The 26910-nt window shown below is 35.5% G+C and overlaps 3 protein-coding genes across 8 annotated transcripts; 2 read left to right on the top strand and 1 right to left on the bottom strand.

The window, feature by feature from the left end:
- Nucleotides 1–131: 131 nt before the first annotated feature.
- Nucleotides 132–11896, top strand: LOC117563506 (ATP-dependent RNA helicase vasa). Its single transcript, XM_034241880.2, has 8 exons — nucleotides 132–264; nucleotides 6681–6719; nucleotides 6774–7008; nucleotides 9963–10150; nucleotides 10204–10947; nucleotides 11003–11216; nucleotides 11282–11550; nucleotides 11606–11896. Exons 2-8 carry the CDS (start codon nucleotides 6699–6701, stop codon nucleotides 11651–11653), a joined length of 1719 nt encoding a protein of 572 aa, XP_034097771.1. The 5' UTR covers nucleotides 132–264; nucleotides 6681–6698; the 3' UTR covers nucleotides 11654–11896.
- LOC117563507 (plasminogen activator inhibitor 1 RNA-binding protein) lies at nucleotides 2124–5151 on the bottom strand. The gene is made up of 4 exons (XM_034241882.2): nucleotides 5086–5151; nucleotides 4185–4922; nucleotides 3284–3553; nucleotides 2124–3182 (listed from the first exon to the last, which is right to left on the bottom strand). Exons 2-4 carry the CDS (start codon nucleotides 4813–4815, stop codon nucleotides 2701–2703), a joined length of 1383 nt encoding a protein of 460 aa, XP_034097773.1. The 5' UTR covers nucleotides 4816–4922; nucleotides 5086–5151; the 3' UTR covers nucleotides 2124–2700.
- A 2866-nt stretch (nucleotides 11897–14762) lies between the features above and the next one.
- LOC117564572 (anoctamin-8) lies at nucleotides 14763–25935 on the top strand. 6 transcript variants are annotated; one of them, XM_034243412.2, is made up of 17 exons: nucleotides 15106–15189; nucleotides 16218–16308; nucleotides 16932–17184; nucleotides 17882–18545; nucleotides 18598–18753; nucleotides 19582–19647; nucleotides 20590–20725; nucleotides 20789–20919; nucleotides 21019–21318; nucleotides 21377–21706; nucleotides 21769–22116; nucleotides 22169–22260; nucleotides 23120–23375; nucleotides 24084–24182; nucleotides 25013–25418; nucleotides 25475–25620; nucleotides 25678–25935. In XM_034243412.2, the coding sequence occupies exons 3-17, from the start codon at nucleotides 16976–16978 to the stop codon at nucleotides 25861–25863; spliced, it is 3525 nt and encodes a 1174-aa protein (XP_034099303.1). In that variant the 5' UTR covers nucleotides 15106–15189; nucleotides 16218–16308; nucleotides 16932–16975; the 3' UTR covers nucleotides 25864–25935. The 6 variants fall into 6 exon arrangements, with proteins under 6 accessions (XP_034099299.1, XP_034099300.1, XP_034099301.1 ...); XM_034243408.2 differs by lacking the exon at nucleotides 16218–16308 and having other exon boundaries at nucleotides 14763–15189; XM_034243413.2 differs by lacking the exon at nucleotides 16218–16308 and having other exon boundaries at nucleotides 15117–15189; nucleotides 16885–17184.
- The last annotated feature ends 975 nt before the right edge of the window (nucleotides 25936–26910 follow it).

Below are 26910 nucleotides of genomic sequence, written 5' to 3'. Positions count from 1 at the left end.
CACATCCGATTTTTTTGTATGGAAATGTGACCCCAAAGTTGCGAAGCTATGTTGCCCTAAAAAATTGCGACACTATCTTGAGCATATATCGATGTTTGCCAAAATAATATATCGATTCATCACCACATATATGTCACTTTTAAACTTTGGCGTACTTGGAAGGAAGTCGTAGAAGCATTAAGAATAAGCGGTAAAATTGTGTACCATTGAACAAATTTTCACGTGCTCCCTTAACATTAAAGTTTTAATATCAAAAATTCATTGGTGAGTAAGAAATAATGAAAAATATTAGAAATGTGTATAAATAAATTTAAAAAACCATGTTACTCAACCATTACAGTAATTTTTGGAAATTTTTCTGAGTAAAAAAGAAACTTTCAGAAAAAAAAAACTTAAAACTAAAAATTATTTAATTTAATTGAATGTTTAATACATAGAATTTGCTTTATTTATTAGGTATTCATTAAGTTGCTTATATTTTCGACCAATTTTATGGCTATATAATAACACATGTACGTACATACATATGTACTATTAAGGAATTTCACATCTTATTTACGAAGAAAATTCTTTTTGGTTGTCTTCGGAGCCTCTTGCTTTTTTGTTCACCGTTATGTTCACGTTAGTGTTGCCAGCATGCAATAGTTTTGCCGTTACTCATTGAAAAGTTATCCCATAGTGGCAACTCTAAATGCAAAGCAAGCGAAGAAAAAGTTTATAGCTTCTGATCTGTATTTGTTTTTAGTTTTCTTTCGTTTTGTTTCGTTCAATTGTACCGTGCGGTGCTGTGGTTTCAACAGTAACTATTTTCGCTTGCTTGATAATTTACGTTCAAAATATGAATTCTCATATTGGCATACGTAGATACAAAGGTAAAATACGTTTTCCGAACAAAGCGCGAATTCTGGCGGGAGAAACTGAAGATTGTCTCATATATAAAAACTGAAATATCGCTCTTGAAAGTGGCCACAACAAGTTGATGTTATATATTGTGACCGATTACCATGCATCATTTTATCTCCAATTTTGCTAATACATGAATCCTAGTGTTCACATTCCCTAGCAATAAATAATAGATCTTTGGTTGGCAAATAATTCAAAGTATGAAAAAAATATAAATAAAAACATAGGTTCAATTAAGAAGAATATCAAAATTACTCTTCCATTCAACACGCACTCAAGGATTGGTATTAACTGATCCAATTTTCATATATGAATTTCAGAAAAAAAACAATTGAACATTTTTCTGTTTTTCTTTATTTTTATCAAATATGTTTTTTTTTTATATATATATTAAACGACTTCTCAACACTCAGTTGAAATTGATTTTCTTTGGGGTCAAAATACAATACAATATTAATCAAAAAATGAATTTATCGTTTTAATTTGATGTTTCCATCTCTACGTGGTTTACTTTTAAAATTGCCATTTTGTGTATTTTTTTGTTCGTTTCCAACATGTGCATGTATGTGTACTTATACACATGGACATACATAAACATTTATATAATTTATACAATTTCTATTTGTAAAAGCATACAATTGTACAGGGTATTTGATCTGGTTTTTTTTTTCTTTACTTAGCTGAGTTTTCCGTTTTTATGTTGCCTTCCAAACGATTTTTAATTGATTTATATCGTTAGTCGCGCGCGAGTGCTAAAGTGTAACTACTTATAAAGGGATTTTCTATGTTTGTTCCAATAGTTTGTTTTTATTGTTTTATCATGCTTAAATTCATATATATTTTTCAGCGTGTTGTGTTTACTTTCATTAAATGTAGTTTATATGATGCACATACTTTTATAGTTAATATTATAGTTGAGTGTAATATATATTTGTATTTGTATCGTTTTAAGAAACACTATTATAAGAGTTCAACACTTAATAATCTTTTTTTCCTCTTATTTTTTTTCCGCGTACTGAGTTTTTAGGTAAATATTTTTAAATTGTTTTTTTCAGTTGTTCATTTATTCATTTTTAAAATATAATTGTAACACAGTAAAAATTAAAAAATGCATTTTTATATGAGGGCATATAAAAATGTTTAACAAAAATATATGTGTATGAATTGTATGTAAATGATGTATGTGATGTTTTTTTTTTTTATTTTTTTGTTTTCTAAAATTTCTTGTATGTCTAATAGTTTGATTGGATAGCAGACTGTATTCTATAGATGTATGAATGTGAATATATGAAAGGTTTTTTTGTGGTATATTTTGATTGACGTGACAAAATCGTGGGAGGCAAAATCAAATTAATTTACAATAAGTATTAGAAATTTAATCTTTTTGCTCTTCAGTTTTCTCTAAATTGCTTTTGCTTAAGTTGTACAGTTTAGGGTTTGTTTAAATTATTTATTATAAGTATAGATTTTGCGAATATCTCTTATTACTTGCATTTAGTGTGTTCATTGTTTTCAAATATTTTTTGTTTTTGTTATTTTTGGCTTTGACTGCGCTGCGGCCGCAATTAATTTTTTTTTTTTTTTTTTTTTTTTTAGCAATTTTAATGTGTTTGTGTGTTGTGGGTGTGGATGTGTGATTTTGTATTGGTGTGATATACTGACGTTCTGTCTTTCTTCAAACTAATACACAGACACCCAAATATGAATGCACGCCCGGCGCAAGTAACATCAGCAGCAGCAAGCGCCTCCCAATTTCCATCAATTCTTCCAATTCCAAATCGCAGTTTATTTAATCCCTTAGGCCAGGGTGGGGAACTGACGTTCATCGTTGACCTTGGGTGCGGCATTCTGTTGCCGCTCGTTGCCAAAGCGTTTGCCAGCATGGCCACCTCCAATACCACCGCCAAGACCACGACGCTCAATTGGTGGTCGATTGCCACCCTCTGGACGGGATTGCGCTGCGCCAATAGTGTTGCCGCCGCCCTCGGTATTGCTATGAGCACCTCCTGCGGCACCTTGCGGACCATTTTGAGGACCACGATTGCCCTCATTGCGCGGTCCACCGGGGCGTGGGCCACCACGTCCGCGACCACCGAAACCGCCACCTCCGCCGCGTCGTCCGTCATTGAAATTAAATTGAATATCAAGGACGCGTTGCTGTCGTCCAACTCGTTGCGGATACATGGCAGGATCATATTCGAGTTCTTCTTCGCTTTCGTTCTCCTTCTTTTTGTTATTAGTGAGCACAATCATCTTTTTCCATTGCGAGGTGTCCTCTCCTGCAAATCGAGCGAGAACAACAAAAATAATATTTGAATCAATGACACTTGCAGGAATTTGCATTTCATATAAAATCTTTTTCATAATGTTTCGCACCAACCTTCGCCTGCCTTGCGTATGTTGAACTTGGGCTTAATACGCTGTTGCTGCTGAGCCTTCCATTCATCCAAGGTCAGCTCTTTGGTTTCCTCTTCAGCTGGTAGCTGCTGCTCGTTCTGCTGTTCATTGCCAGATTCATCGGTCTTTCCTTCTGCATTGTTTGTCGCACTCGTTTCGCCTTCATTGTTTTTGTTAACATCATCGATGGCTTCCTTTACTGATCCCCAGTTGTGTGCGCCAGCTCCATCACGTTTATCAATTGCCTTTACCCCTAGTATTGAGAGAAATTTATGATTTAGATATTAATTATATTACTGGTAAACATAATAATAGTAATAAACTATCAATTCCTATAGTGGAATGACCATTTGTCCAAAAAAATATATTGCAATTATGATTGTGATTAATATATGTATGTATCGGGCAAGTTAGCAAATTGTCAAATAACTATTGTAGATAAGAGGATAGCTAGTCGTTAGCCAAAGTTCTCTTGCCGCTCGGGGCAATATACCTACCCCCCATTAATTTGTATTAAAAAAATACTTATGACGCTGCCTGTCCTCATAATCTTCCATGGTGTGGAAAACTGTGTGGGTCTCTCCTACACTCACACTGTAATATGTGATCGATATGATGATGGGGGAATTTAGGGGGAAAAACGGACAGAAGAAGAACCAAACTATTTTTAAACACATTTTTTCATATACACAACAAAATGAAATCGAAATGTGCGTCGAGTGTCGTCCCCATATTCAATTTTGGTTAGTTTTTGTTTTTTTTTTTTTAGTTAATCTTATTTTTGAACTCTCAGTTTGTTTATTAATGAAAATAATTCAGAAATATTTTAATATACTAAATCCCTTGAAATCCCTTAGATAACATATTTAATATTTAAAACTAACCTGTTTTGTCAGAGCCTGATTGGCGATCAAATTCGCGCTTACGATTGCCACCCTCAAAGTTGCGAGGGGGGCGATTTTGACGATCACCGCCGTTACCAAAGCCGCCTCCGGTGCCGCGATAAGGACGAGGATTGCCTTCAGCACTGCCGCCAGAGTTGCCACTGGGTGCACCATTTTCACGCACGTTTCTGCGATTATTGCGTTGCTCTCGAGTCACTTCACCACCGTTCTGACGAAAATTGACATTTCGCTGTTGTTGCTGCTGCCCTTGACCAGTTTCACGTGTTTTGGCCGCAGCAGCGCCACCAGCGCCAGCGTTACGAGCAGCGACAGCCCCACCTTGCTTGCCGTTGTTGCTGGTTTTGTCATTGTTGTTGCCAATCGTAGTTTTTTTGCCATCATTCTTATTAAGCGCACCTGGTTTGTTTTCCTTTTCGGCTTGATTTGGCTTCTTGGTTGCTGACGTTTTGGGTGCCTTAACAGATGGCGCCGTTTTCGCAGTCGGTGCTACTGCTGCAACCGTTGATGACTGCTGCTGCTTCTTCTTGGCCGCGACAAGATTATCTAATGGATCGCTAACATCGTCGTCCATGAACAAAAGTTCATAACGATTTTTCCCGGCGTTATCCATGATTGTTTTGTGGGCTGACTGCTGCTGCTGCTCTGCGACGATTTTTATCTCAACTGATTTTCCACTCACTACAGATTTTATTCAAAAATCACACGAGATTTCAGTTTCTGTCAGAAAAAATGTTCGTATGTGTTTGGTTTAGTTGCTGTTTCTATATGTGTGTGTGTGTATATATGTATGTTTAAATAGATGAAATTCGTTTTTTGTAGTCTTTGCTTTTTGCTATTTTTTCGTTTCGTCGTGTGGTTGGTTGCCTGGCTGCGCTCTAACCTTAATTTTCTGCGTTTCTACTTTGGTTGATACTCGAACATACACATGTATATATTAGTCAAGCGCACATGTGTTCTAATATAGGAGGCAAAGGGAAAAAAGCATGCTGTGTATACATACACAGAACAGAGCAACTCACATTTTTCACATTAACAGAGTTGCGCCTCATTCTAACATTAATGCTCGCATTTTTCTGTCGTACGGTGAATGGCAAAATTGTGTCTTTTTTGTTGAGTTAACAGCTGTTGCGTTCGCTCTCTGTACGTTATGTTTCAAATGTGTTAAGTTATTAAACTAATAGATCTATATAACCAAAAATTAAATTAAATTATTGTGATATATCTAAATCGCACATTGAATAGGTTTTATTTCCAAAAAAAATTGTATTCATTTAAGATGTTAGTTTGCTATAGTCACTGAAAATTAAATCTAGTAAGTACGGTGGATTTTAATGCATTTGGTTGCATACAATTTTTATTGTGGAACACGTATTAGATTTTGCGTATTTTCTTCTTAAAATCTCAAAACTTGACATATTTTCAGAGTAAAAGATTTTCTGTTTTGATCAAAGATTTTTCCCAGAAATCGATGTATATTTTAAAATAATGTTTTTTTAACTTAGCGAAAGTGAGTACAAACTACAGTAAAAAATGTTGTATTGGGCAAGTAATTCATTTTCTAGATTTTAACGGTGTTGTAATTCTTCTGTATCTCTTGAGAGACGAGTAATAAATATTTTTGTTTTTTTCTTTAATTTAAAAAGTATTTATTGAATGTAAATGAGTAAAACAAATAAATTAAATTTGTTGGTGGTTTCGTTTGCAGGCTTTTTATTCAATTTGCATCTCTTATATTTTCTTAAATTCAAATATTTTATTTTTTCACTGAAAAATTTGTTTATATTAACCTAAAACGAATTTTTTTGACGAAACGCTAACGTCACCCCAAAAAACAAAATAAGTTGGGACGAGAAATTGTTTTTGATTTTAATAAATGGGACACTAACTAAGATCGGATTATCTTTTTAGCGTAGCGCCAACAAAGTCGCACCAAAAACCACTAATATCAATACTATTTAGCGTCCCAGAAATAGAAAACACGGAATTGATTACGGTCGGACAAAAATAATATAAAAAACAGCATGTTTAAACTTAAACCGCGAACAATCAATTTTATAATACAATTAACTAATACAATAATAGAAGACAAGAAAATATAAATAGAAGACAAGAAAAATTAAATTTCCTAGTGGTCCAGACAGGTACACTAGAACTAATTTATGCCAGTGGCTCCAAAGAATCGATTTCACCATTAATGAGATTTGGTAAAAAGGTACCGTCTACATGCTACTACGGTCAGAAGCGAAGAAAGGTTTAGTATTAGCATTCTACGCTAAGGTGCTAATCTAATATTAGGATCCCAATTTAAATTAGAAAATACACCTCTGAATAAATTTGAAATGATTTGATCGTCTTAATTTGTGGTAGGAGCAGAACGCCATTTTAAAATATCTAAAATGCATATCTCTGATGTCGTTACTTTAGTTTTTTTAATCTGTGTAATTAACAACATAAAATATATTTTCTTTTCATTAGGTATAAATCTAAAAAATCATGTCTGACTGGGAAGATGAGGTATATCGAATTTTATTTTTTAATTTTAAATTGATATAAACATTTGTAATTTAGCCTTCAAATGCCGTTGCATCTCAAGTGGATAAATTTAATGGTGCGCCACCAAAGTCCAATGATGTTGCCGAATGGAGCGATTGTGAAGAGAATAATGACAACGGCGGCGATGATAAAGGTGACAACAAAACCGGCTACCGTGCTCGACGTGATGATGGCGGAAACGGCTATCGTGAACGTCGTAATAACGGAGAGGCAGGCTTCCGAGGACATCGTCATAAGGACAACGAAGGCGGTAAGAAATATTATCTAAACATTTTTTATTGTCCTATGCACAAAACCATATTTGAAAAATACTTCTATATCGCTGTATTTCCAATATTTGTTTTAAAAACAGTGCCAGAATTGTTCTCCAGATTCAGCACAGGCTTGCAAGTGCCGTTAACCTATGACAAAGAATCAGTCGAGGCGTTTATTAAGCTGCCTAATATAAACGATCTTAATATGGCATTGGCAAAATTGCGAAAGCAGCGCGACTTTTTACAGGCTGCCTTTAAAAAGCTGGTTGACAACGAGTGGGAGATACAGGAGACCTCGCAACGAGCGAAACGAAAGCAGAAGGCAATTGATTTACGTGATGCAGCTTTAAAGTCTGATCGTATCATATCGGAAATAAACCAATTGATATTCGAAAGGGATGATGAGCAACAGCCAAATGTAAATTGGTTGATTTCTAGTTACTTTACTGATTCGTTTGTGGTACCAGGTACTTCTAATGGGCAACTGGCGCAAGAAGAATCGAACCCAACCGCAACGGCAGCAAGATTAACAAGAACGCCAGCACAACCGCAAAGAGTTGCATCAATAAGAAATGCGCCTTCAGAACAGGATATAGATTTACAGTTCTTAAATTCACTTCAGGATCGATTGCATCGATTGATATGTCGTTTAAGGAAAGTCGGACTAAATTACGAAGAAACGTATTATTCTTTTGAAGTACCCGAAATTATACACGAACTCGAGGAGTTAGAAGTGTCTTTAAATCAACAAGTTCCATTCGTATTTCACCGCTGCATTTCCGAAGAAGTTTTAGGTTTGCACTCAATGCGTAAAATGAGCTGTTTGCCACATCAAAAATTAAGGGAGATCAAGGTCTGGCCCATTTTTAAAGACAACTCAATTTGGTTATCTTCTTATGTGGTGTGTAAACCGCACTTGATGATTAAATTAGTTGACGGTGTGAAACATTTGCAAATGGACCAGGTTGATGTCGGAACCAGCGGGCAAATTAATTTTCCGCGTCAGGAGCTGTCTGAAAATCTTGTTACGCCGGACTATGTCGGATTGGCCATGGACAACCAGCATTCTACCGAGCAGGAGATTGAGACAACTCCATGTGGTGCCATTGCGACCACTCCTAATCACAGTGTACCATCACAACAATTAATTACTTTAGCTTGTCAGGGAAATTTATCGCAAGAGGATGCTTATTTAATGCCCCCGCCGCATCTCCCACAGGACATGCCATTAGAAACAGACAGTGCCGTACATCCCTCATCGAATGAGCTAAGTTTGGATGACAATATCTCGGCGTCGACGATAGTTCGATCACGTATTGCGAAACCTCCCACGCCACTACAATCATATCGTCATCAACTGCCAGCAATAAATGAAGAACTTCAGATGCGTTCTTCTGCTGGCCGTGTTCTGGAAATGTCTGAACCACCTCTGTTACAAACCCCGAACACGACCTTGCCAGATTTTGCTGTTCCGTACATTACTCCATCCCAACGCGATTGGTCCTCAGTATTTCGTCCACGAACTTTTGCTCCAAATTATCTGGAAGATAATGTCCCTGTGCCCAAAGTAAAACGCAGACGCCGCATATATGAAAGAAATACTCTTAACGTCAATGAGCCGGTAGAATCAAGAAGTAATCAAGAGATTACAACTGCTTTTGTAACTGAATTGCTGCAGGCAGCAGTTAGGGATGGAGAAGATATGTCAACTGCAAATGTTACCCAGCAACATATTACAGATGAAACTCCATTTATAATACCACAAGTCATGGATAATACTCCACCAGAACTCATACAAATGAATCTTCCTACTTTCTGTTCAGACAATTTGCCAGATAGACCGATAGTGACATCAATTGAAATAATTCGACCACCAGAAAGTGTGAGCCTGTGTGGCGGACTAAGAAATCATACAATTGAAAGCAGCACTCCCAACGTAACGCAAGCAATGATCACCCCATCAACGCGACTCATAGATGATTCGATGTCGAATGCCAATGATACTCCGCAACAGCCACAGCAGAAACAGGAGTGCATCCAAGAACGTTTATATGGCAACAACCTAGAAGACTTAAAGTTTATTATCAAGCACGATAATTTACTTCGGTTGATGGTAGACAATTATAGACAAGTGGGTGCTGAACAAGTACAGGCCAATCTAATAATTGATGGCAATCCGAGAAATGGAACTGAACTTACGAAACCCAAAGAGGGAGGCAGACCACATTATATCTCAATACCTGCCTTGTACACATACGATCCGATTATTGTTAAAGATATGCCAGCATTGAAGAGGAGCGTTGCACACAGTTTGATCTGTGCGCTCGTCATGCAACCAAGGGTCGACATGCGTTCGGTGGCATTCATCAAAACGAGGATGGAGGCAGCTATTGCTTTTCGAATCTTATTGGAGCTTAAAGCTGCGAACCTCATTAATATCAGCAAAGACGGATACATTTCATCCTTATGTTAAATTCCTTATGCTTTTTTTTAAATAATAATTAAAGTGTAATTTCAATAACTTAATTATTCTTTGCACTTATTCATTTACATATTTTTATTTGAATATAATTAAGGTTCTCTAAACAAAAATAGTTTTTATTTTTTAAAATTTTTGAAAATGGTCTCTAAGGAATCTAAATTTATAATTTTGACTTCTTTTTTAGAATACAATTTATATGTATGAAAAATTCAATATTGCGCAATGAAACTTCCATTAAAACCATAAAAAATATCGGTTGCACAAATATTCTTTAAAACCAACAACTTGATTTCATTGAAAACATTTTTCATCAGCATCAACACGTCATTGTCCTATTTAAATTTGATACTTGAAAGGCTTAAACATATTCGTATTTTTTTTGTTTTAAATATAGAATGTGCATAGATCCAAGGTATTAATTTCTGCAAGCCTGTTTTTTAAAATCGTTTTGTAAATTTAACCCAATAGGTGAGCGTCGTCGTCGCGAAGGAGCTGGTGACATGAATAACAATCATGCTGATAATGGCGAGGAAGGTGAAAAGAAGGCTAGAGAATTTTATATCCCTCCTGAACCGACTAACGATGAAACGGAGATGTTTAGCACTGGAATTATGTCTGGGATTAACTTCTCTAAATATGACAATATTCCCGTTAAGGTGATCTAATAAGATATAAATTATTTTCTAAACTAAATCTAATGTTGTTAAAGGTGACTGGTGAGAATGTGCCAACATCGATTAAACGGTTTGACCAAGCCGGACTTCGCGAAATTTTGGTGGAAAATGTGACTAAAGCTGGTTACAAAGTTCCCACTCCCATACAAAAGGTTTCAATACCAGTGATTGCTGGAAAACGCGATCTGATGGCTTGCGCCCAGACTGGATCTGGAAAGACAGCTGCATTCTTGCTGCCCATACTGACAAACATTCTTGATGAGCCTTCTGATCTAGAAATTGGCAAACCGCTTGCGGTAGTTGTGTCACCAACTCGAGAGCTCGCGATCCAAATTTTCAATGAAGCAAGAAAGTTTGCGTATACAACTTATCTCAAGATTAGTTTGGTTTATGGAGGGACATCGGTTAAGCATCAAAATGAGGCGATTAACAAGGGTTGTCATTTGCTGATTGCCACTCCAGGTCGTTTGCTTGATTTTGTTGAACGCACATTTATAATGTTTGACAACATTCGATACATTGTTCTTGACGAGGCTGATCGTATGTTGGACATGGGCTTTTCGGAGAGTATGCGCAAAATCATGCATCATCAAACTATGCACCCAGAACATCAGACTTTGATGTTCTCTGCTACATTTCCAGAGCAAATTCAGCGTTTGGCTGGCGAGTTTCTTAAGGATTATATTTTTGTTACTATTGGCGTAGTGGGAGGTGCCTGCTCAGATGTAAAACAAGACATTTTTGAGGTTAACAAGTTTAGCAAGCGCTCCAAATTGATGGTAAGTCAAATCATATTTCTGTTTGTTTTAAAATTAAACACAATTTTGTTTATAGGAAATCTTGCGTGAGGGTGCTGAAGGTACCATTGTTTTCGTAGAGACAAAACGTGGAGCAGACTTTCTAGCCTCATTTTTCTCTGAAACTGAGTTTCCAACTACATCTATTCATGGCGATCGCTTACAGAGTCAACGCGAACAGGCTTTGCGCGATTTCAAAAATGGCACCATGAAAGTTCTTATTGCTACCTCTGTTGCCTCCCGTGGGCTTGGTAAGTAGTCAGTGATAGCTACCAATTTATTCCTGATTGACCATATAATTATGGTATTTTTTCAGATATTAAAAATGTGAAGCATGTAATTAACTATGATATGCCTACAAACATTGATGATTACGTGCATCGTATTGGACGCACGGGTCGTGTGGGCAACAGTGGACGTGCCACTTCATTTTTTGATCCTGATCAGGATCGTCTTATCGCTGGCGATTTGATTAAAATTCTGAAGGGTTCCGATCAAGATGTTCCGGATTTTCTAAATGAAATCGGTGGCGGTAGCAGTTCCAATCGCTCAAACTTCAACACAGTTGATGTTCGTGGAGGAGGGGTAAGTTTAATGAAATTTGCTTTCGTTCAATGGATAAAACAAGTTAATGTTACAGGCTTTCAATACACCTGCTGACAATTTGGAGGATGAAGAAAATTGGTAATACCAAATTAAAAATTCAGACCTAGTTTTATGTTTGTTGACAGTAGTCTATGTATATGATAGCTTAGTTTATATACTATGTAACGACAACGAACCATTATTTTTACCATATTAATATGAATCACAAGCCCTTATATATCACTAATGCAAATGAAAAATGTATTATTCGTCCATTTCGTTCAATAATATTATGAATTTTATTTCAAATCGTTAAAAAATAAATACAAGAATTATTTCCATAAAATCAGTTGCTTTTGCCTTAAAACATATCTGCCCATTCTTTCCAAATACTTAACTTTTTTAGCTGAGATATTGTATCTTCGAGTGGCCTTTCTCTATGGTCTCTTTAAGATTGATTGTATCAGTGATTGATTCTATCACTTTTTCAATTAAATACTATTTGTTACTTAATCTTACTAATCTACATGTGCCCTCCATATGCATAAAATCTATATCCGTTCCTTTCTTTTATTTGATTCTGTTCGTTCGCGTTCTCGTTTGTGTTATTTTGCTATTTTATTTGCAACTAAAATTCTTAAATGGTGAATCTGTAATTGCAATTATTAAATTTTAACTCATAAATTTCACTTGTAACTTATTTATAATAAAACACTCGTGTGCGTTCTCTCGCTCTAATGATATTTGCTTCGCCATTGCATAAATTAAAACAAGTAAGAAAGCTACAGCCGAATGTGCTCGACTGTGAGATACCCGCTACACATTTTGAGTAAAATCTAAATATTGTGTTAATATTCTTAAAATTTACCAAAACAATATGTCACAAAATATTAAAAAATAGTAAAAACATTCCCGACCGGGACTTGAACTCGCAGAGCCATCGCAGTGTTTATGCAGTCGGTATTTATTTCTAAACATCTACGACACGAGCAATTGTTGTCGTGTTCATCCTTGTTGCCAATATAGGCGAACATGTAGATACAAAAGTATTTCTTTAATAACTTCTAGAATTTTTATCGCAACCAAATCAATTCAGGTATCACAATTACTATTGTTATTATTGTATACACAAATTCGCAGCTCTAGCTTTAAAATTAAGCTATGGGTAGCTTTAAAATTGCGCTATGGGTCACGAGTTCATTTATATCCTAAGTTGTTGCAACTATTCGAAAGTTGATCCTGAGTTGCTCTATCTAAAAAAAGGACAAAAGTAATTTATTTATTAAAACCAATTAAACAATTTGGTTAATTCTAAATCTCACAATTGGGCAGCATTGATTTTTAGATTAATAGCTACATAGTAATAAGGGTTTTAAAATGGTTTCTTAATTATCTGAAGTACAAACGATGCGAAAAAATTGGCAGCAACTTGACTGCTGCAATCAAATTTACACGCATAAACACTAGTGAAACCATTTTGCTGCTAAAAATGAACTTGCAAGTTGCAAAACTAAAAAAAATGCAAATTATTTTCAACTTGCTGAAAATTGTTTGTTTGTCTGAGGCTTAATAGACTCAATACTTTTTTTTAAGACAAAAAAGTAACCATTTTTAAATTCATTATTATTGTAAATTATGGAGGCGGACTTGAAAGTTTTTTTTTTTTTTTAAGAATATCGCGAATGACTTTTATTACCTAAATCTGAGCACTCGGCCTCTTTTGACATTATTACAAGTTCTGAGCTTAAAATTCTTGGTCCTGTATGTGCGGTGCCGCTTTTGCTTAAAAGTAAAATAAGAAGTATAGACAGCTTTGATTTCGTCTAAGTATTATTAAAATGAGTAAACAATGGAATAAGGACTACAGCAGGTGTAAACTTCAAACATTTGGAGTTACATTTATTTAGCGCTGAGAAAATTGCCATTCACAATATTCTCATCGGGTCAAAATTAGAAAGCCTAAAGTTTTTTGTTCTCACCGAATTTGGTCACACTACCCTACCCCAATGAATTTATAAATATTTTTTGCACGAGTGTTAACCGACATAACGAAGCTAAACAATAGAACGCGTCCTTTTTCATCTGTCAGCTTCAATTTTTCACCGCCAACCAAAAATGTTGTGTGCTCACACCTCTAAAATCGATTTAAAAAATATTTGTCTAAAATTATATTATAATTTAATTTCATAATTTTTGAAATTGTTGAATTATAATGTTGCGCGAATCCTTAAGATAAATGTAATTTTGTCTTTAAAAATTGTACTTTAATGATATATTAACATACTAATTGATTTTGAATTAACCTAAAGATAATAACATAGATTTAATATGTTCAAATGAGTTGATATTGCGAAATGAGTCATGGAGTCGGTATTCTTGTCTGGCTTCTTTCTAGTTTCTGCTAGCTTTCTGCAAGCGTCTTCTTTAGCTCTCGACAAAAGTTGTGTATGAAAACAAAAAAGGCAATGCGAATATGTGTTTCTCTGTTTTTATTTTATCTCGCACGCATGTAGCGACCTCACGAGAACTCACAGAACAAAATCGATAAGTTAGAAACTCACCACGAGCGCGCTCTTTCCTATGATGAGCTGGGCGCAGCAACTTTGCTACATTTCAGTCTGTAGTGGCATTTTCCAAAGTGAAAACGTGTACAATTTGTGTCCGTCAGATAATTGTTATAGAATTGTTGGTAATTTAATAATTAAATTCTACTGCAATTTGCACAAGCAGGCAGCGGTGCTCAAGCTTAATTTTTAATGACGCCCTTAGAGGTATGCAATACTTTTTTTTAAGTAAATGCCACCCTAAGTGGTTCGTTTTTATCTGAGTGAAACGGATTAACCTAAATGGGTCGTTGCGATTATGAAATAAGTAGACAATTTCTAGTGCTTCCGTTTTTGTTGTCGCTTTTTCTTTGAATTACTATTAAAAAAAAATAGTTAAGTGACTCCCACGCACATTGAACCCTTGACTATCGTTGAACAGTAACTGGACTCAATATTTCTGAGCAAAATTCACAAAAAGCCACCCTTTTTCTAGCCGGTAGAAGGAATACAAACCTAATAAACTCTCTTAATAAAATTTTCTGTTGCGTGTTTTTAGCTTTTTTCTTATTACACCATTTCTTTACATATAGTATTTTATGATTGCGTTCTCTTCCTATAAATTGTAATCGACATTTTATATTTGTACTACTGAAAAAAATAAATAATGAACAATATTCCGCAGGATTTAATATTTTGTTGGTAATCACGTGATATCGTCCAATATAAAAATTATAACATTTTAAGCAATGAAACTAAAATTATAAGAAAAAATCACAGATACGGAAATCAAAGAAAAATTAAATAACAAAAGAAAGATTTGTTATTTTTATTTGGCCCAAAATGAGCCAACATTTTGAGAGTACGATGCGTGGCGGTGGTGGAGGCAAAGGTAATGTCTTTCATAGCTATGCAGTCCGTCAGTTCTCAGAGGAAGTGTCGGAGTCAACAACAACAGCTGGTGAGGATGGCACCTCTGGAGCTAGTGAGGTTATAACGCGAGATGATGATTTTACCGAAGACAACAATTTTGAATCGAATTTGAGACGTCGCAAAGGCAAATTAATATCCTGTGCCAAAGAGACAATTGAAAACGGTAAGAAAATCGAAAACTTTACATCTATGTATGTATCATACATATATAGGAATTAAGACAATGCCTTAATTATTTATATGGGCATTTCCAGTCATTTCTAAGATACCACAATGTTCTATTAGTAGCTTTATTTTGTAGTATTGCTATCGCTTAATTAATTTTACAATTTTGTTAATTATAGCGTTACAGCGAATGTGAGCAAATTTCTACAAGTTTGAGAAAATTTGTACAATTATGCGATGTTTGTTTTATTGCTGTTTCTATTTTGTTCCTATTTTGTTTCTAGATTGTTATTGGTGCAAGGATCTTGATTGAAATTGATGAATAAAATCCGGGGAAAACAGCACTTTAGGGTGGGAAATCTGAAAAAGAATATATTTGTGACTTCCTTTTCAAAAATGTAGCAACAAAAAATAAAATGAATAACATTATTTACATACATAAATTTATTTACGTTTAATTTTATGGAAATGCTCATATGCATATTCTGTAAACTTTAGTTTAGCTGTAGTGTGTAGTCATATATTGGGTGTACAAAAAAAGTTCATGACATTTAAGAAAAGATTAAAGATTAAAGATTAAGAACGCTTTTGTATGATAAAACCGTCTACTACTACAATAGTAGAATAGTTGCTGATATATGCGCAACCAAATTGACAAGAATCATAAAGACTGGAGATGTGATTTTATGTACTAAATCGTGACTTAAGCTTCATGCTACGCATGCTATTCTATTAAACAAACTTGATCTGCGTGTATAAGTGAAAAGTGCTGTCGGAAAAAATATAGGTCTATCTCTTTTAGTGTCTGTGATACCCTGGGGGTGGCGGTAACAGCTTTTTTTTATATGTTTCTCAAGCCCTTCTTTTGGAAAATACATATATCATCATTGCTAAATCAATTAGATTACTTTGGGTGGCGAACTCGACAGTTCGTTAAACAAGGTACTTCTGCTTGTATTTTTTACTAATACAAATAAAATGAGCGTGTGATACTTAAAACGTAAACTTGTCTCCCCGTCTTCCCAGTATACTATTTTAAAATGCCATCGTCTCTTGGACGCACGTAATTACAGGTTCTTAAGTTTGTTGGGGAAAACAACTGATTCAATTTAATTAGGTATGTGGGCGGTTTACTAGTTTATAAAACTCTTACAAATTACTTTGCTCGATAATCGCCAGCTACTTGAAGACCACAATATATGATGATAGCCAACTGAGGTTTTATTTTGTATAAGTAATTAAAAAATCCCTCCACTTCGTTAAGATGTCTCTTATCATTTACTTTTTCTTTGTAGCCGGTATTCATTTAATAGTTTAAAGTATTAGCCAAAATATAAAGACGGTCAAAATCTTGAATCTGTTGGCGATAAACAAATAGAATATATTTTTTATTTATTTAATTTAATTAAATAGTAGATATGTTAGTGTTCTGTGTTTAGTGGCAGTCATTTGTGTGTTCCACTGAGTTTTCATTTGCATATACATATGTACATACATATACATATGTTACATATTCTTTGTGTCTATATTATCTTTATATTTATTGAAGTTTGGATAGTGTTATCATTGTTTGTATATTTTTAATAAACAATATTTTGCTGATTTTCGCATTAATATGTCGTCTTTCATTAAAATTAATAGAAGGAATTGTTCTGAATTAGAGGTGCTTGTCTGCTTTGTTTTTCTTTGCCAGTTTCCCTGAAACAATTAATTTGCGTTTCTCAATTCGCTTCGTCATAGCTTCCCGCCAATTACGCCGCAAAGTACCTTATGCAGGACACCTTATGACGCCACGTCGGCTTTGGCTTAACAAAATACCCACCCAGTGCGATGTTGTCATTGAATTTCCCGAGGATGCCCCAGACGAGGCCTTGCGTTGGTTACTCGCCCGCATACGTTCTCAGCCGCCTGCTGGATTAGGTCTTTTAGTCCAGGTTAAGGCCCACGAGAGCTCCAGCCGCAATGCCTTTTACGTGAGCGCTCCAGTTAATATGTAAGTGCATTTAAGTGATGTATAAATATATATAAATATATTTTTTTTATTTGAAATAATAACGAAATGGTAACAAAGATAGCTGCTACCTAACTGAGCAATTTAAACAAATCAGAAATTCTAAGCAGAAAATAAATTATGTCAGCAGCACATAATAAATATAAGCTATATACAAATTATATACTGTAAATTGAACATAAGGATATACGAAAAATTTATGTATAGTATTGCTGGTAAACATTAGGTCAAGACCCGAGCCAGCAGGTCTTGAGGATGATAGAGTTTTAGTCTTCTCCTGACAGTAGTCCGATGACTCGGCGTTAGGTCACCAGGCTGTTAGGGTGACCTCCAAGCCTTTCCGTTGATTTTTGGATGTATAAATATAACTGTAATTCTTAAGCAGACCCATAGACTATAGAATGAAATTTCGTTCAATCCACATAAAATCCACATTTTAAGATAAATAGTAACATTAACTTATTTCGTCAGCCCAGCCCAGGCCGAAACTTCTCGTCGTGTAATGAGTGCATGAGCTCAAACCAACTGAAGTTATTTTATTGTGTATGTATTTTATAGTCTTTGGTATGAATTATAAGTGGCCAAGTTAGAAAACAAAAAAAAGAAACAATTTGAATTGACTATAAAGACTAATCGAATAACCGAGACAGAATCACTGTATTGTTTGTTCTCTACGTAGACTTTTCAGAGCAGCGGAGGAAGCTCGCCTGCCAAAGCGGTTGCGTCCAGATCTAGGAGGGGCATTGCGTGAATTTACAACCCGCGAAAGTCACTGCTTCCAACAATTGCGGGGCGATGTGGGCAGCACAGCTTTGTTTACATCTCAAGAGCGCCAGTGGTTAGTGTTACAGGTTCTACAAGGACTGCGCGCTGGATGCAGTGACATTGACGCTCTACAGGGTCGCGCTGCTGTTGCTGAAGGTCAAAGTATTGTTGCCGCTTGGCAGGAGTCTGGACTGATAACACAGGTCTTTCCCTTGCACGAGAGCGGTTCTCTGGCGCAGTTACAAACACATTGGGTCAAGCAAATCTGTGCCCCCCAACCATTAGACGATATTGCAGCATATTTTGGTGTAAAGGTTGCACTCTACTTTGCATGGTTGGGCCACTACACATGCGCATTGGGTGTGCCGGCCGTATTTGGCACTATACTCTACGGCATATTGTGGGGCAAGGGCCAAATAGCTCAGGATATGGGCCATGTGCTATTCTCGCTCTTCAATGTAGCCTGGGCATCACTCTATCTAGAGGCTTGGAAACGCTACTCCGTGGAATTGGCCTTTCGCTGGGGAACTTTATCAACTCCACCCGAACTTCTTGAACCGCCCAGGCCTCTCTACAAGGTGAGATAATTGAAATTTAATAATTTACTGGTTCTAAGGCGCAATTTAATAGGGTCCTTTGGAAGAAAACAATGTGACAGGAAGATTGGAACCTAAAGAAGCTCCTGCATGGCAGCGGCGAGCCTTTCGCTATTTGGTCAGCTTTCCTGTAATTGGTCTGTGCCTCTGCTTAGTGTTTGTTGTGATGTTTTTAATGTTGAGATTTCAGGTGAGTTTTTTCATTTTATACGTTTGCTAGAGTTTAGTTCGGTGCACCTACGAGTTATTTCCCATTAATTACCCCATGTATTGAAATACTCGTATCAGGTTCATTAATATTTCGTGTTGCAAAAGTAGGGTATAGGGTATAGGTCTGTGTGTGTGTGTTGCGGATTGACTATTAGTTAGGTGATCCAGCGGATGTGTTGTTTTAAACGCCTATGTTTGTGCTTGTAAGCATTCATGAGATTAATTTGTTGAATTTTATTTGTTTATTTAATTTGATTGATGCTCTCACGGGTTCACGCAAAGGCTGAACACTCGCACTTGACATTCACAAACAATTCACAAGTTAAATTAATGGCAGTAAACAAGAATATCAATTTAACATACTCACAACAACAATCAACATTTATGTAGGGATGGGTTTCTATGTCGATTACATACACAGACTATCCCATCGAAAATAATTTTCAAATTTTAAATTTAATTTGTTTAGTACTTTGACTGCAGTTGCCGCTGCAAGATTATAAAGCATTTATGTAGGGTCGTGTCGACAAATGCAGGGTAATAGCAGAAGTAGTGAAGCAGTTATGTATTTATCAATTATCACGTATCATTGAACAAAATATTAAGCATCTAGCCGACTTAGTATGTAGCACGCATCATTGAAAAAATTATAAAGCATATTTATTAGACTTTGTGTGTAGAATCATGCCAATATCTGTATGCCACTTATAAAGGGTAATAACAGAAGTATTTATGTATTTATCATTTATCATGCATCATTGAACTATTATCTTCCGTTCTTTCGTTTGTTTGTTGTTCTTTTTCACAGGATTGGCTGGATCACCATAATATACCCGATAAAGGAATTCCGCAATGCATGTATAATTTGCACAAGGTTTTTATATTTATTTAACTTTGTTATTATTACTCATAATTCTATACATTTCATATTATTTTTACGAATCGCCAACGTTATTCGATGCAATCATAATAAATACACCCCTTTTAATTTAAAATATTTAAAAATTTGTTTATTTTTCATAATCCATAAATCAATTATATTTATTAGATTTGTCACTGATGTGTCGTACTAACATTGTTCGAAATACATTATGTAGAATTATTTGCTTAAACAACGGGGGGCTCAAGGTTTCTTTATTGCACACATAGAACACAGCAGTACAGTGCGGAATTATTATAATATACTAAATTAATATATTCAAAAATAGTAAAATATACCAAAAGCTGAATTTGGTATATCCATACTATTACATTTAAAATATACCATAGGGTACAAGATAAGCCAGATTATGAACTAAAGCAATTAAGACCCGACTGGAGAAGCCGTTGTTGGTCATTTCGAATTATTTCTTAAATACCTTAAACAATTTTTACCGATTAAAACCAATGTTTCAGGAATCATAAAAATTACGCTTGCTTTTCGGTTTCCGGATTTTACAAAAATCTAAAACAAACTTGGTCTGCGTGCACAAGTTACTAGTGCTTTTGAAAAAATATAGCTCTATTTCTTATAGACAGAGGGGCAGACGGACATAGATATAAAAAATAGCTCTCAGAATTCCACTAAATTACATATAAGAGTCGAATCACGGAAATATTTTGGTGTATAGCTAAATAAAGTTGAGGTATTGCTAAATGAGTATTGATTGAAGATTTATGCGGAGAACTAATACCGGACAAATAAGCTAATTACCGGTCTTTTTAAGAGTTTTATTAACAACTGTTTGCTTGTCAATCTATTTATGGAAGTTTATAAAAAATACAACAAATTTGATTATATAAATCCGCCATTATCGGTTAATTGTTTATACGCTAGGATTGGTGGGACTCCAAACTTCCGGAGGAGAGCGTTCTATGCTGTTTAAGTGTGATTCCGAAAGTTTTACTGGCCGGTGCAATTACTTTGATGGATGAGGCCTATTTCAAGTTGGCCGTTTGGCTTAATGATCGAGGTAATGCTTAACTGAAGCTTACAAAAACACTTACTATTATTGGCTTTCTCTTATTATGTATAGAAAATTATCGACTGCAGTCCAAATACGAGAATCATTTAATAGCTAAGGTGGCTCTCTTTCAATTCGTCAACTCGTTCCTCTCACTCTTTTACATTGCTTTCTACCTACGCGATGAAGACAAGCTGAAGGAGGTAAGTTGTATCCGCTCAGTATCTATCATTTATACAGGCCTATGTAGAAATATCATATCACTTTATATAATATTTTGATCTTACCATTCACCCTCACAGCAATTGGCTGGTTTGCTTATCTCTCGACAAATTATTGGGAATTTACGAGAGTCGGCCATTCCCTATTTTTTGGAGCAATGGAGGCTGGCTAAGCTGAGCTTTAACATGTGGGGGGCTTTAAGTCCCACTCAACATTTGAATCGAAGTCTTGCTGAAGAGTTAGCAACCGCCGAAGAGAAACTTAAAGCTGAGTCTGATGCCAGGCCGGTAGAGCAGCAGCAACCACAACAAAAGCACCAGCAGCCAGTGGCAAGCAAACGTAATATTGGACAGGCTGAGATTGAGAGTTCACTGTACAAGGTAAGTTGTCATTTAAGGGAAACTCTTAAAAAAAAGTATTACAATATTTTTGTTGTAGTATGATGGGACTTTCTCAGATCATTTGGAGATGCTCGTCCAAATGGGCTATGTGGTGCTCTTCTCAGCTGCCTTTCCACTGGCTGGCTTATGTGCGCTTATCAACAACCTGATGGAGATTCGTTCTGATGCCTTTAAGCTCGCACACGTACATCAACGGCCATTTGGTCAACGGGTAGCGAACATTGGCACCTGGCAAAATGCACTTAGCATATTGTCGCTGGCTGCGGTGATTGTCAACTGTGCACTGATTGGTCTCTCTGGTCAGGTCTCGCGACTATGGCCAGGACTTTCTACCGCACAAACTATAATACTGATTGTTACTCTGGAGGTAAGATTTGTCTATAGAAGAATCATTCAGATTTTAAATAATACCATCTGTATTACTTAAAGCATATCATGCTGGGTCTGCGCCAGGCTTTGACATGGCTATTGCCAGAATTGCCATCTTGGTTGGCAGCGGAGATTGCACGTGCCGAGCATTGCCGACGTGAGATGCAGTGCAAGGGCACTTCACCTCGCCCGACACCACCCACTCCACACTCTAGCACATCAACACAGCCAGAACAAGAATATAATGAAGGCAATACAACGCACGAGCAAGTCATGGAAAGTCAGGTGGCAGATGATTTGCTGCTTTACGATCACGAACTCACAGATCCGGGCTTCGGCCGTAGCATTGAGGCGGATGTGAATATATACGAGAATCGCGATTCCTCACCTGATTCACCGCCATCCCAAGTGAGTATAATGGATGAGTGTCAACAAAATTCAAACTAATAATAATTTATAGACTAGCACAATACTAATTCGGCCGCTGCACGAATCGACACCGCCACACGGATGTTCATCACTCAGCAGTTTGCATCAGGATGGCAATGGCGGGTAAGAGTTCAATATCGCTAGATAGTTAGAGCGCAAGCACTCTAGACTACAATAAAATTCTAGATGTCTATTTTTAGGTTTATATATATATATTTAAATCTCCGACCTAAAAATTCATATACCACTTACAGAAATCTGGGATTTCTCAATTTCTTCACCATCATATAAACTGAACGCTAAAAAAAAAACAATTTATTAAATTTTTGCGTTAATCGGTCTTTAAGTAAGTCTTTCTGTGTGCGAGCATCACTCATTGTGCAATGTCCAATAAGTAGAGTTTCACAAAAGCTCAACGTAAAGCGACCAAAAGAAAACCAAATTTTAAAGAAACGAAGTCTTCTGCTCAAAGAGAGATAGAGAACCATTTGTGTAGTAACCATAGCTGTTCTCCTATGGTTACTACACAAATGGTTCTTGCTCATTTTAATTTTTAATAAATCTAGGCAATTTTTTAATCCATTTTGTTTTTGGTACTTGCAAAATTAGCGACATCAATCCGACATCTTTCTACCGTAAATACCGCTACTTTTTGTAGATTGGTCTAACAACTCAACAAATAACAGTATCAGTAACTTATCGATAATATAAACCATGTATTTTCTCGTGTATTTTCGAACTCCAAAGTATTAGTTTAGCTTTTCAAACACTTAAAAAATTTGTCATTTAAACTTTTTCAATTGATTAAACTATCTCGCTAATGAACAACTAAAATATAAATATTTTTCTGAGATAAAATAATGGATTAAGTACTTATAATTGCTTTATTCCGCTTTTGCTTAGCTTAATTTTATTTTATTATCTGTTTTAAAATTCTTTTCATTCCATTTTCTCTTATATTTTTCGTTCTCATATGGAACAGCGTTTCTACGAGCACAGTTGTTGACAACCCAGGTTCCCGCATGCAATCGATGCATATCCAGGAAATTCCACCATTCCGCAAGAAATCCAGCGATTCGGCAGGCAGCAGCACCAGCAGCAGTCCACAGCGTTGCTCAAAGCGACAGCTGCAATTACAACAACTCCAGCAACAGCATCCGACGAAGATAGCGGAGATTCCGCCGTACAGCAAGACGCGCAAAATTTCCGCTGAAAGCGCAACTCATTTGCAGATGAGCGTAAGATCCAAATAATTAACTATTAATTATCCCTTTCCCCATAAACAAACTCGTATACACAATCTTTCGACTTGATTGCTGGTAAACCAATAAATAACACTACTCTTGTTTAAGTCAGTTCACTTATCGCTCTTATTGCAAACTACGTTTGTGATATGTTGACAGTAGTTCTCTTTAAACGTTATATGTCGTCATTAGTGAATTAAGCTTAACTGCTATTGTAGTATTTGTTAGTTATGCAAGAAAATCGCCTTAACTGCCTTTATGACACTTCCCGTATGGTTTTCAATATAGAAAGCATTTATAAATTATCCACCGTTAACACAAGGACTCAAAACGCACCGAGTAAAATATAACATTATTGATTTATTAGTTATGGATATACAAAGTGAAAGAGTATTAGAAAACCAAACATTTCGTCTTATTATTCTGATACGTATCATACTCACACACTTTTATCGTTATTAAACAATAGAAGCAACTATAAAAACTATTAATACTTTTATTATTTTAAATGATTAGTTGTACTCGATTAGATCAAATTTAGTATTGATGCACAAAATGTGTATTTTTGGTCTGTGTGTCTTCCATTAAAAATAATGGTATTCATGATATTTCCATCGGTCTGACATAAATTGTGTAACGCGTTCCCACAAAGTAAAAGGTAAACCAATTAGTCAGCTTCTAATAGAATTCTCATGCTTAAAGGAAAAACTGCACATAAAACTTCATGCACCCGAATGGATGTCCCGTTTAAAAGTGAACGACAATGCAAACCTGCATAGAAGCATAGATTGTATTTCTAAGGTATAGAGATGTGTATAACTAATTGTAATGTATTGTTTATTTTTGTTCAATGTGTGTTTTCTATGTTTGCTTTTCAGACACACAAAAAAAAAAAAAAAAACTTGTAAAAAGCCACAGTCAAGTATGCTCAACTGTGAGATACCTGCTACCCATTTTACTAAGAGCAAAACACTACACTAGTATAAAATACTGTAATAACAAATATATCGATGTACATTCGAAATATGTATAATAGAATACAAAACATAAGAAACTATCAATCAAGATCTGACAGCTGCTACCGGTTTTGCCATATAACATTATTTCATGAATAATTTCTAAGTTTTTTCTCCGATCGCAACAAAATCTTTAGGAATCATAAAGACTTTATTCATTACAGTGTGTGCTTCTGATTTAGAAATTCGCTTGATAATTTTTCATTTGAACTTGATCTGCGCGCAACAATACAATTAGTATTCATATGGACAGACGGACAGATATACAGATATGGCTGCTTCTTGTAACGTATGGGTAGCGGGTATATTTAATAAAGAACAATTGGAACACTTAGATTTTGTGAAAGAGTTTGATATTACATCAAACGTGCCTAATTATTTTAATGACATTTGAAGTAAACTCCAAATTCAGTTAAGATTTTATTGAAAATTAGATATAGCTAAAATATGTGAGTAATGGTTTTCTTCACACACCTAACGCATTACAGGCTAATTGTCCATAAGTTCATATCACTTGCATATTATATTTTACTCGAATGCTTTTGGTGTTTGTAGTTAGATGCTTAATATCGTGCACTCGATCTTCTGTTAATTATTTTTGAATTTTATATTAAGGAACTAATAAACAATACTGACAACACCGATATCCTGAAGCCTGCACCATCTTGGAGCAATGTGGCTCTGAAGTCCGGCGCATCTGGTAACAAGCTGGCCACGTCTCCAGCTACGCAACAACAATATAAAATTGTTGCTTCATCCTCTTCCTCATCGGGCGGTGGAAGCGTGTTTAGTCCGAATAGCGTTGGTCCTATTGCCTCTAGCGGTGTTATCAATTCTCAGTCGCGTCCAAGCGTAGGTGCTTTGTCAAATTCTTCATCAAGTTCTTCGCAAAAACTTCAACAGAAGCATGCTAAGGAAGATCGTGAGAAGGAAAAGGAAAGCGATAGAGAAAAGGAAAGAGAAGAGGAAGCTGCACCTACAGCATCCACATCTTCGGTCAATACAGATGACGAGATTAAGGGTTAGTTGGAAAATATCTGTAAGTCCCAGCGTTAATTATTTACTTTTTTCAAATAGCTGCTGAACTGGCGGCAAAAAAATCGCGCCTCAAACAGAAATTGGTGAAGAGTGCTCGCTCTGTTGCGATATTTTCGCTTAAGTTAAAGGAACGTCGACAGCGTGAGGCTGAAAAGGCAGCCACAATTGCGGTGGAGCATGCCAAGGTTAAAGTGGTATTATAAGATGTTGCTTCAGAATACATTTTGTTTTCTCTATTGTAGGCTCTAGCCAAGCTTCCTATGCCACAACCTGTTGGCGGCGAGTTGTCCTTAATACCCATCGAACAATTAATACAAATTGAGGATATCAAACCTGTGATCAAACCTACAACCACAATATCGACATCTTCCTCCACACAAGCGAGTTCTTCTATCCATTACCATAATCATCCCCAGCAACAACAGTAAAATTATCAGCCCCATTCGAATAACTAAAAAAAAACTTAAACCCGTAGAAAAGTAAAAACTATTTATTATTTATTAATGTGTAAATAATTGTCTAAGCACAAACCATCCATATTTTTTAAGTCTTAAACTATATTAGCAATTTGCTGAATGTGTGTCTTGTCCAGAACTAAGAGGATCTAAATAACTTATACATTCTAGAATATATGAAATCAAAAACTATTCACTTGATTGATTTTGCATCGACATTTCTATGAATCGTCTCAACTAATGAATCAAACTTTCAAAAAAAAGCAACCCTATTAAAAGTCTAACGGTATTTTTGGGTTGAGAAACACGATTATTTTTTGTTTTAACCCTCTAGTACAAACGGTCCCCTTAGTCATCACTCTGTTATACTTTCTGAATCATAATAGCTACAATTAAAATTGGACGTAATGTAAAGATATAATTTTATTTATGTATTTATTTACTCCAGTATACTCTTAGCTTGACAAAAACCGTATTATTAGTACTGTACATAAGGCAATTTAAAGGCAGTGTTGGACATTAGAAAGCTTAGAACAGTTTTCGAGATATTTTCAAAAAAATTATTTTTGTAGACATTTTTAATTTTTAAAATTTAATTATTTAAAATTTTTAATGATGAACATTTCTTATAGGCATAGTACTAATATATAGGAATATATTGCAATAGAATCTGCAAGCGAAATTAAGTAAAAATTTCATTTTAAATTAGTAAATGGTCGATTGTCACTTCCATAATTTGTATTTCATCTACATATATTTTTTTATTTTATCATAATCTATAAAATATTCTAGAATTTTACAAATATCTCGAGAATGGATTTAGAGAAACAAATACAGATGCCACTTTCGTGTTTCTCGATCCAATATTGCCACAAAGTCATGAATAAGATCACTCGGTGATCCCAAAATTTTTAAACTAGGGTTGATGATGAATTCGGTCTATTGAAACTTATTCCACGCTCATAAACTGTATAAATAAGTCAAATAATACGAATTTTAAGTAGTGTCCATAGCGTAATT

The sequence above is a fragment of the Drosophila albomicans genome, chromosome 2L, assembly GCF_009650485.2.
Source record: "Drosophila albomicans strain 15112-1751.03 chromosome 2L, ASM965048v2, whole genome shotgun sequence".
Taxonomy (NCBI): Eukaryota; Metazoa; Arthropoda; class Insecta; order Diptera; family Drosophilidae; genus Drosophila; species Drosophila albomicans.
This window is presented reverse-complemented; position numbering and strand designations above follow the sequence as displayed.